This window comes from Tuber melanosporum, assembly GCF_000151645.1.
Source record: "Tuber melanosporum whole genome shotgun sequence assembly, scaffold_146, strain Mel28".
Lineage (NCBI taxonomy): Eukaryota > Fungi > Ascomycota > Pezizomycetes > Pezizales > Tuberaceae > Tuber > Tuber melanosporum.
Genome location: NW_003298804.1, coordinates 115,432 through 126,795, shown reverse-complemented (window position 1 = coordinate 126,795; position 11,364 = coordinate 115,432). Strand labels below are relative to the sequence as shown.

The window sequence follows — 11,364 nt, the reverse complement described above, 5'->3', positions numbered from 1 at the left end:
TGAATTGGTGATATTCTTTTGGAACCAATTATTTCCATCTTTTTTTGCTTTGGTATTTCTTGTACTGGATTGCTAGCTCTGTGCTGATGTTGATTTTTGCTAGAACTGCTTTTTCGTCTTCGTATGTCCATTTGAGAACTCCTGTTGTATCTCCTCTTCGATAGTACCGTCCAAAGGCTTGTGCTATGATCTCTTTGATCTCAATTCTTTTTGTTGTATCGAGCTGGTTTTGGTCCGTACTTCCAAATCCCTTGCTTCCTCTTGTGGTTTCTTCCAGTTGATCTACTTCATGTAGATCTTCTTTGTTGATTTTTTCGATTATCAACTGTGCGATTCGATCGCCTTTCTGGACTTCGTAGTCCTTTTAAGCCAGGTTGGCCATGACCACTTTGATTTCACCAGTATAGTCAACATCGATCACCCCTGCCATGGTCATGAGTTGATGTTTGACTGCTAGACTACTGCGGGGTGCTATTCATCCATAGGTACCTTCTGGTAGTCCGATGGCTACTCCTGTTGCTATCATTGCCTGCCCATTAGCAGGTATCTTGATTCCTTCATTGGCATAAAGGTCGTGTCCTGCTGCCCCTTTGGAACCCTTAGTAGGTACCTTTACCTCTTGGTCCAGTTTTTGTATCCGGACTCTCTTATCTTGCCGCATGTCGGCGAACTTTACATGCAAAGTTTCTTCTCCCGCCTCTCGTATCGGTGTCAAGTAAACCACAGGCGAACTGTTGAGACATCGTGTCGCACATTGTTTGCTTGTAAAGGTCATCTTGTTCTCATTCCAATCGTTTGTCGGATTATGTTTTCGCAACCATGGCATTCCGAGGGCTATTTTATAGTTCTTAAGATCTGCTACCTGAAAGGTTACCGTTTCCCAATGGCTGTCAATGTCCATAAGTACTGTCGCCGTATGGGTTATAGGACCCATTAAACTTGGCTTTCCCTCTGCTAGGTAGACTTGTCTCGCTTTCTTCGCTGCTTTCGTGTGGAGGCGGTATTTGTCACAGATTTCCTTGTCGATGAAATCTTTGGTAGCCCCGGAGTCGAGCATTGTATATATTGTTGTTTCTTGGTCTTCTTCGTTGTATATCTTCATTTTGATCATCACATGATCTCCGTCTCCTTCTCCTCTTTACGTGTGTAGTGCCATGTAATAGTTTGCTAACTTGATGGGTTTTCCAGGTCCACATCTTGGGTCTCCCAGACCACTATTTACTGGGGACCCTCGTTGTTTTCCGCCGGTGAATCTTCTGCGACCATTTCACAAATGTTACTCCTCGTTTACTTCTGGAAGTGATTATTTCCAGCAGCTTTAGTGCCTTGGTATCCACTATCAGGTCAGCTTCTGCATTCTCATATCCGATGTCCTGCTTTTCTGCACATTAAGCAGAGTTTCCCGTTCATTCTTTAGGCGTATTCTTCCTTAGATATGTTCAGAGTAGGTCCTGCACTTGATCTCTCCAACTCCATTGGTGCACCTGGTAGTAATACTCGACTTTCTCCACGAGCTGCTTGCGGTTTGAAGGTTCCATCCACATTCCTGGAGGATTGGACCACCCTGTGTACTATAGTGTTTTCTGCGTTGTTTTGAACCATGTTTAGCTTGCTTTCCTTATCAATAGCCTAACTTGCAAATCGTTCTGCCGTGGTATAATGTTGATCGGAGATTCCTCACGCCTCTCAGAGTCTTTCACTATGGTTTCTCAGGAGGATGATGTGTAGGATAGCATCATCAAATTCTGCCTTGTATTCCAATAGTCAGCATTCGTTCCAGTATGCCGAAAAGGTTTGTTTTCCTTGTTGGAGTTTTTCCAGCTTTCATCTTGCTGTCTCTTTGGCGTTGGGATCTCCAAATTGTTCGAAGAGTGTCACATTGCACTCTTCATATGTGACCCATTCTCTCTGCTTCCTTCCATCCTGGAAAGGCATGATCCATTGTCCCGCGAGTCCTCTTAGTGGAGATTCCACCTATGGAATCTTGATCTCATCGTGCTGTTCTCCATAGCCTTTAATGGCAAAATATCCTTCACACTGTGCCAGGAATATTCGTAGCTTGTCCTCGGCTCCTGCGTAAGTATCAGGTTCCTTTGCTTACGGTCGTTAGATGTTTCCTTGTTCTGTGTTTCGTGTTGCTGCTAGAAATGCTTGAAACTGATTCTCAGTCATTACAACTATGCTAGTGCCTGGTGCGGGAGCAGCAGGGGCCAGTGGCCCAGTTGCTACTGATTCTGACATTCTCTCGGGTCGTGGAGTTCCTGCGAGAGAGCTATCGACTGGTGATCCTTTCTCTGGGGTTACTGGTCTTGCTGCTCTTGAGGACTCTACTGAAACGTGATCTAGGGCGTCACTGAATCCTGCTAGATTGAGGTTTTGATCGTCAATGTCGATATCCCCTTCTCTGTCTGGATTGAAGGATGCCGTCTTGTATCATTTGACGTCGCACCAGGTGACACTTTATAATGTAATGATCCCTCCTTGGATGGTTAGTTCTTGGCGACGGGGAACAACACTTATCTTCTCTTTCGTCTCTTTTCTTCGTCTTATGATAGCACTAGGCCTGTACCTACATTACCGATAGTACAAGACTTCTGTCTTCTATCAGGAACGCATATCATAAGCTTTCTCTAACTCTTCTTCCTCAAGGGCTTTCATTGGCGTAACAATAACCTTGCAATAAAGATAAAGATTGTAAAGGTGTTTTATATTTTAAAGTAATAAGTAGGAAAAGTACTTAGAAGTCAATCTAATTTTATTTCAACTTGTACCGTCAACACTGGCATACGACGAGCCCCAGGGCCGGGCCCCCAGGTTGTCACATCCCGGATACCACTAACTACAAACTAACTAAACCTCCAGCCCCATACCTCAAACATGCCCGCGCCATGCCCTAACACGAACACTAAGTACAAAAACCATCATCGGTGAAGAAAATTCTCCTCAGCCCAGCCTACCCGCCAGCCAAGTTACCCGTACAAAATACGAAAATTCCACTACCGCCACCTAAATATGACCCCACGATAGCCCCCTCCACAGTAGAAACCCTCCTGAATGCCCCCACTCAATGATCTCGGGACATCCCCACCAACCGCCAGGCACCCTCCCCTAATCTCAAACAAAAGAAACACCCAAAAAGTCCAAGCGCGTAAACCCAAAAGGAAAGCCGACTTACAGGGCGAGGGCTCCCTAGCCGAGGGGGTACAAACCGTCGTAGCGAATCCGGGGTGCACCATACCGGCAGCGTAGTCCAAAAACCTTGACGGAAGCAGCCAGAACGAGAGAGTCCCCAAGCCGCCGGCACTTGACCGAACACACCCAAGTATTCAACTCATCCTCTAACTACCCAGCCCGCTCCGCAGGCGGCGAACCGGCGAAGGCGATGACCCTTCCGAGTCGGGAACAAGTGGCACAGGTGAGGTCTAGTCTTGCTTGACCCTGTGCTTCTTGTTTCTCTTCCTCTTCCCACCCCCGGGCGCAGGTCTAGTAACAGGAGTGGACGGGCCACCCTCATCACTACCCACCACCACAGGAGGAATGCCACTAGAGGTGCTTCCCCGACCAGCCATGAGCTCAGCCACAGAGGGCTCAGGCAGCTGCCCCCCCGAAGGGGGTGATACCACCATAGCTGGTGTCACCACACTAGGATCCACCCTACCCACACCAGGAGCAAGTGCCTCCTCCAATCCTAACGAATCAGGAACAGGACCACCCACACCACCATCCACAACTGCAGCTGCAGGGGGGGCAGGGATAACCGCCAGTGCAACATTCTCCTGAGGGAGCTCCTCCGCTTGATCCTGAGAATTCTCAGGGTCTAGCCCACCTCCCTCAACCAAGACCACCACAGTAACCGAAGCGACCGAGGGTAAAGGCGAAGAGGGGATAACAGTCGAAGCTTCAGCCGCCAAAATCGTGACCAAACCACGAACAGTATCGTGTTCAGAGGCCAGGGCAGCCAACAAGGTAGATATCTCCTTCTCAGTGCGATGAAATCGCCGAGAAAGGACAGAGATGTGATGCCGAAGGCGACAGACTTCAGCCTCCAGGCGGAAGTTCTTCGCGACAGCACGAGACAGAACCACCGACGAACGTAAAGCGGACGTGGCAGAAGGGACAGAGGCTCGCTTAGCCATTGCGACCGTGAGGAGGCGACGTAAACGAACAAGCGTAAAGATAGGTAGGAGGAAGAAAGCACTTCTAGCAATCGTAGGGGAGGGATTAACAACGATGCCCTAAAAGGTGATCGAAGTTAAAGACTTGAAGCCTATCGTGAGATAGAAATCAAGGGCTCTGATTGGACCGACACCGAACCTTCACGTTCCGACACGGGATGAATGAAGGAGGAAAAGTACTTAGAACAACGCATGAAGAACCTATCCTCTTCGGCCACGTAGGCCTTCTTATATAGTATTCTTCCTGCCCATAGTTATGTGACCCAAAGTGGTCACATGTGCAAAACCAAATCATAATAAACTAGTCATGTGACCAAAGTGGTCACATGCTCAAAACCCATGACCTCATAGTGAGGTCATGTGCAAAACTCATAAATCAATCATAATGCAATAAACAAGTCATATGACTCGACTGAGTCATATGCATGAAACCCATGACCTCATAACGAGGTCATGTACGAAACATAAATCATATGCGCAAGGCTTACCCGCAAGGCACACTCGCAAGGCATACTCGCCAGGCGCACGTCCCATGACTCATATTTGAGCTATATGTGAAAGCCCCACAAATCCCACACATAACAAATCATATAACTCGAATGAGTCATATGTGTGAAACAATAACATACCTGTGACTCATAACTATGTGTCACATGAAACCTTTTTCATGCCAAGCTACATTCATGAAATCCGTTTTTTCTTCTTCTAACAACTTTCTTATTGTCTCCATTATTTGGTCTTTTTCGTTTACCTTCTTGATTCTGTTTTCTTCGTTCGATTTGAGTTCCATCAGTTCTATTATCTTAAAGTAAGCTTTTAGTAATAGTGTTACTGTATTTGGTTTTATCCTTTTATTATCTTTAATCTGTAGTTTCTCAGTAGAAACCTTTGTGAGATCATCCTCTTTTTCACTATCTCTTCCTGGTTAGTATTTGATTTTAAAGTTGTATTTGCTGAAGTATTTCATCTATCTTATCTGGAGATTATTCAATTTCTTTATGGTTATGAACGGGAGGAGGTCCTGGTAGTCAGTAAGAGTTTGGACTGAATAGCTAGTATTCTAAACTTAATTCCTCCATTCTTTTAATGCTAGTACTCTCGTTAATAGTACTTTGTTTGCAATATCGTAGTTGCATTCTGCAGGGGTTATTGTCTTTGACTGGTAAGACACTGGCCTATAGTTTCTGTCTTGTTCGCACTTTTGGAGAATACCTGACATTGTGAGTTATAATCGGAGAGGTATATAATTTGTATTAAATGCAGGAGTAGTTCAGGACTACTCAAACTCAGGATATAAATATTGATGTGTCTTCTAAGCATTTAGACACTATCAAGCAATAGAGAAGGAATCTTAACAATATCATATTGTTCACAGGATTCTATTGTACTTTACCTTACTATTAGTAGTTATAAATGAAACGAGTATATCTTGATTCTTCTTAGACAAATCTTCATCTACAAAAAAAAATCTCCATTGGTCCAGACAACTCTGAGTCCATACAGGGCATCTCCGCCTAACAGTTTCTTTGTATAGAGAAATGAAATGGTTGCATTTTTGCCAAATAGGGTCTAAGTACCCCTAGTATGGTATTACATATTTTACTAAGATACTCGATTAATAGTATCTCCACTTGGTATACTCTTCTCTACCACCATTCCTATCTCAGTAGTCTCTTAATACCAGTATGGGTATAGAATTGGCTAACTGTAATAGTAGTCTTAGGAGTCTTGTTACAAGATTTCCTTTTTGGCATCATGTGTTGGTTTTGTTGCTGGTGGTATGAGGGATTTTCTTATGCAGGAAAATTCTTATCCTTAATTCTTTGATGGCTTGGCTTAGTATTAGTTTTTTATTCTGGGATTCAATGTGCAGTTGATTCCATACCAGAGAGACTTGGAGTAGCTTGTTTTTCCCCTTGGAATGTGGAGGAGGCTTTTGACCAACATACCTTAGGATTAAAGTGGGGGCTCCTGCACGGCCTTTATAGTAGATGTTTGCACCTAAAGAAGCAAAATAAATTCTATGATTTAACAAAAAACAAGAAACTAAAAACAATGCTAGGCTCCTGCTGCATCGCCTCGTATTGGATTTATTAAAATCTTCTTTTCTATCCAGACCGGTAGGAGGGAAATGGATAGATAAAGCTCGCTATTGGAGATCCAAAGGTATTTTTTACCGCGACTTTCTCCGTGTGATACCATATGTTGTCATATGGTCATGCGACTTCGCGCTCGGGCATGACAGCTGCTCCCTGACTCTGCTGCGCTGTCTTCTTCCCCTTTGGCCAGAATCAGAAGTTCTTCCTGCAATCTAGTGTTGTTGGTTTCCATAGGGGGACAGCTGGTACGAGCACTTGGAGTACCGGTACAATGGCAGTCAACAAATTGGCTATGATGTGTCGGTAACCTTTTAACCGCGGCGGCTTCTCAAACACGTGATTCTCTGGTAGTCTATGTTCCCTCGAGACACCTTCCGCTTCAATCTCGTTCTTTTTCTGTTAGTTGTGAGTGCAGGCGGCCTGAAGCTGCTTGACACGGATACCTTCGCGGCGAACCAATCTCCATCAACGCCGGGGTGTGGGTTTGGTTTGAAATTTTAGGAGCTTGGGAAGGCGGTTGGTAGGGTCTTTTTGCAGCTAGCTAGTAAATGGTGCCGCTCAAGATCGTAGAGATAGTGTAATTCACATAGCTAGTGTGGTGGTGTCTATCGTCCTTGAGTGCTAGTTCGTGGGGTGAAAAGTGCGGGGCAAATTTACTTGAGAGCCGAGAGTGAAGAAGTCGCTATCAGCCTTCCTTAATGGTAGATGTGGGAGGTTCTTCCAGTATGATACCTTCCCACATGGGAAAGATGCACTTTCTCACGATTGCACTTCATAGTGCTGGTACAAGTATAGTACTCAAAATATTGCTATTAATTACCCCGTCTACTATACGTCGAATGGGGGACTCGAATCGATCGGTACGACCACTCAAAGATTATAGGAAATGTGATAGCCGAACTAGGTAGTTTGTGCTACCGGTAGCTGTCGCAGCGGGACTCCAACCCCCCCCCGCACTCTTACAGGGGTGATAAATTACAGAAGCAAAATTTACTTCCCGCCGCCACTTGGCCAACGGTCGGGATCACCGCAACGCCTTATCGGGATCACAAAGACGGGGAACATACTTAATCAGAGGGTGGCCTCCGAATGTTAGGGTTACTTAAACCCAACTTTTATTCGTTCTCACATTTTCACCCTAGCACCCCAGCTTACTTTATCGTGGCGGACTTCGGAAAGCGGAGATTTCTCCCCACTCCCTCTTCCCCTTTCCATTGCCTACCGCTCGGGGGTTTTCGTTCCCCTGGTTTGTGGGGGGTGTCCTTTTCTCGGGGGTCCTAGCGGGGTCGTGTCTGGGGGGTTGTTAAGGATCATGGTATTGCGTTGGATGAATATGCTTTCGCTGAGGGGTTGTTGGACCATAGTGCCGTGCTTGTAGGTGTGGTCAAACTACACCTTGATCACACTAGACTAATTTCTGTCATCGGTCATTAGGTCGGTACGGGCCTACTCCTACAGTCAAACTATTATGTCAATTCGCGCTCTTATCAGGCCGAATATATTATCCCTGGCAAGTTTAGTAGCCGGGAAGGTACGGTAAGTATCCTACTAAGTGTGGCAACAGAATGTGTGAGATCGGGCATAAGATGGGCCTGTTGGTATTTAGGGAGTGATAAATCGAATAAATGCTAACTGTTCTTAGAAGGACGTTGAGGTGCCACATATAGTGGAATAAGATTTGAGACTATATCGCTGTGCTTTCACAATGCGGGAAGGACATGCCAATGTGCGGGTATTGCATTTGGCGACGGCGACCGACAGATGTTCGGGATACGAGCTATATTTGTATAAATTTGTGAAGGTGGGATCATAGGGGTTAGTGGGCAATCGTGGCGAGGGAATCGGAAGTGGCTGTGCGCTCGAATTCATGCGATGAAGGGGTGGAATGATTGTGTGAAGAAGGAAGGGGAGCCTGGCTGCGTGTCACAGTTTCTAGTACAACCGGTACTGATTTTGGCACAGTTTTGTGCGAAAGTAGTAGAGGATCACCAGTATCTCTCAATGACCCTACTCATCTACTAGGTTCGGAATCACTCCCCAAACGGTGTCAGGAGCATACATTTTCTTATCAACAATGCGCCCCAAAATGTGTTTGCGGGGGCGACTGTCCGAAGAGGGTGTGGTGATGGATTATGTACGCTGCGGGGGGCCCACATTAGGCATAAAAGGCCATGCACACCCAATCTCGGTCAACTCCCTTCTTCCTTCCTTGCGTCTCCCAGGGCCTAGGTAGCCGTTGTGGCCAGACACTCAACCACAACGAGAAATCCCGCAGCCAATATGTCTGAACTTCCAGCAGATAAGATGGATTCAAATGCCGTTGTGTTCGACAATGAGAAGAGCTTGTATGTAAAACCCCTTTCTAAAGTCCCTTATTCTCATCGAGGAATGCTAATACGGTGAAAACAACAGGAGACACATTACAGCCCCTGAAGATGGAAACTCCGTGACCAGGGTCTCATGGGGTGAAGACGGTGAGAAACCGAGTGAGGAGGAATTGGCTACTCTGCGCCATATCGGTGATAAAATTCCGTATAGCGCGTGGCTGGTTGCGGTCGTTGAATTGGCTGAGCGATTCACCTTCTACGGTTTGACCGGACCGTTCCAAAACTACATGCAAAATAAGCGGGACGACCCTCGCCTCCCTGGCGCGTTGGGTCTTGGACAGTCTGCGGCTACAGGATTGCAGTACTTCTTCCTATTTTGTAAGCTTTCATGCCCTCAAAGTAAATACTCTTTTTGGTGAAGAGTGTTGTGATTGAGAAATAATAGGGTGTTACGTTACACCGTTATTGGGTGCTATTGTTGCGGACGCCTGGGTCGGTCGTTATAACGCAATTGCGCTCTTCACCCTCATTTATATATGTGGTCTTCTGGTCCTCTTCGTCACTTCTCTCCCAGCATCACTTGGTAATGGTGCTGGCCTCGGTGGTCTTATCGGATGTATGATCATCATGGGACTTGGGACTGGTGGTATCAAGTCCAATGTTTCTCCATTGATCGCCGAACAGTACACCCGCACCAAGCCCGCCCTCAAAGTTCTCACAAGCGGTGAACGGGTGATTATCGATCCCAATGTCACCGTCCAGAGCTTGTACAATATCTTCTACTGGTGTATCAATATTGGGTCTCTCTCTTCTATCGCAACCGTCTGGCTAGAACTCAAGATCGACTTCTGGGCAGCATACCTCCTTCCCTTCTGCTTTCTCTTCGTTGGCTTCTTCACCCTCGTTGTCGGTCGCAAGAGTTATGTTGTCCGTCCGCCGAAGGGCTCAGTCCTTTTAGACGCGGGTAAAGCACTAGGTATGGCTGCACGAAACGGCTTTCAGATGGACGCTGCAATCCCACAATTTGGCGAACAATTCATCAATGAACTTAAGCGCACACTTATCGCTTGCCGTGTCTTCTGCTTCTACCCGGTGTACTGGCTTCTCTACGGCCAGATGAACAGCAACTTCATCTCCATGGCCGGAACAATGGAAACCCACGGTCTCCCGAACGATCTCCTGTTCAACTTGAACCCCATATCCATCATCATCTTCATCCCTATCATGGAGAGCGGCGTGTACCCGTTCCTCCGCAAACTGAGAATCCCATTCAAGCCGATCACCAGGATCACCTTCGGCTTCTTCCTAGCTGCCTCCTCGATGGCATACGCTGCGGGGATCCAGCGCTGGATTTACAACACGAGCCCCTGCTTCGACTTCCCGCTCTCCTGCCCAGCCTCAAGAGAAGGCGCACTCCCGAATAAGGTGCACGTGGCGGCGCAAACACCGGCATACGTGCTCATCGGCCTCAGCGAGATCTTCGCCTCCATAACGGGTCTCGAGTACGCCTTCACCAAAGCCCCGCCATCAATGAAATCAGTCGTGATGGGAATCTTCCTTTTACAGAATGCCTTCGGCTCCGCCATCGGAATCGCCATCTCACCCACTAGCAAGAACCCAAACCTCGTCACCTTTTATGCTTGCATTGCTGGCGTTACTGCTCTTGCGGGCACTGCCTTCTGGTTCTGTTTTAGGCATCATAATGCTACCGAGGAGGAACTTAACCAAATTGATGCGAATAATGAAGAATTCAAGCCCCGTCCCGCGGCTGATGTTGAGACTGCGGTTGGCAGGTTTAGGAGTAGGAATTATTAAGTAGTTGGCGTTATGCAACGATTGGGGGGGTTTTTCTTTTTCTTGCTTCGATGCGATGGGATGTATGTAGCTATGATATTTGACAATTGAGAGGTGGTCTAGGGACTCTTTTTGGAACGTGGTTGTGGCCGGCTCAAATGTGTTTGTGATGTATGTTTTTTGTCTGCATGGTATATCACTCGGGCGAGAATGCCACAGTGGGGGCCAGCCCGAAGGTATCGTATGTGGGAGGGGAGATGTCTGAATCAATTGCCACAGTCTAGCACGAGCGCGTTTTGCTAGTGCGGGCATTCTAGGGACTTATGCTAACTCCCCAGTATGATACCCACCGTCCACCGGGTATTGTGTTACTTCTTGCGGTATTTATGGTTGGGGTATAAAGAAAAAGACAAACCCACCGGTAGCTCAACCATCCATTCCACTGCTTTGCCTTCCTTCTTGGTCTTGCACCACCCTGTTGTCGGAAATTCACGTTTGTGGGGACTAAGGCGGGCCAACAGCACAGTACGATTTGGGAATAGAAGTTGAATGATTGGTCTTGAAGATACATGTTATATTAGCTCTTGGTGGGTATGCTTCTTGTCTATGTGCAGGAGGGGGGGTAGGGAGTGTAAGGCTGGGTCGGGTGTAGTGGAGTGATGTGGATGATAGATTGAAACTTTCCTCCGAGTCTGCTATTGCGTGCGCGGTACAGGTTGTCGGCTGTCGGGGAGATAATTTTTGAAGGGATCTTAGTGGGTGGGCAAGTTGACTATCCCCCTGTCAGTAAAGAGGACGTTTGTAGCATTGGTGAGCAGTGTTTCTACCTATCGTATTACTTCTGAGGCCGGTAGCATGGTTACTTTGGGGGGGGAATACAATAGCGGTATTTTTTATGTATATTATATACGGGTCAAAGAGAGCATAGGAAGATCACTTGAGTTATCAATCCTATCATATGAGTACGAA

General features: G+C 46.7%; 1 protein-coding gene; it reads left to right on the top strand.

The window, feature by feature from the left end:
- Positions 1–7,309: 7,309 nt before the first annotated feature.
- On the top strand, positions 7,310–10,521 carry GSTUM_00002708001 (uncharacterized protein). XM_002836424.2 has 5 exons: positions 7,310–7,648; positions 7,709–7,810; positions 7,917–8,619; positions 8,687–8,979; positions 9,047–10,521. Exons 3-5 carry the CDS (start codon positions 8,555–8,557, stop codon positions 10,414–10,416), a joined length of 1,728 nt encoding a protein of 575 aa, XP_002836470.1. The 5' UTR covers positions 7,310–7,648; positions 7,709–7,810; positions 7,917–8,554; the 3' UTR covers positions 10,417–10,521.
- Positions 10,522–11,364: the final 843 nt, after the last annotated feature.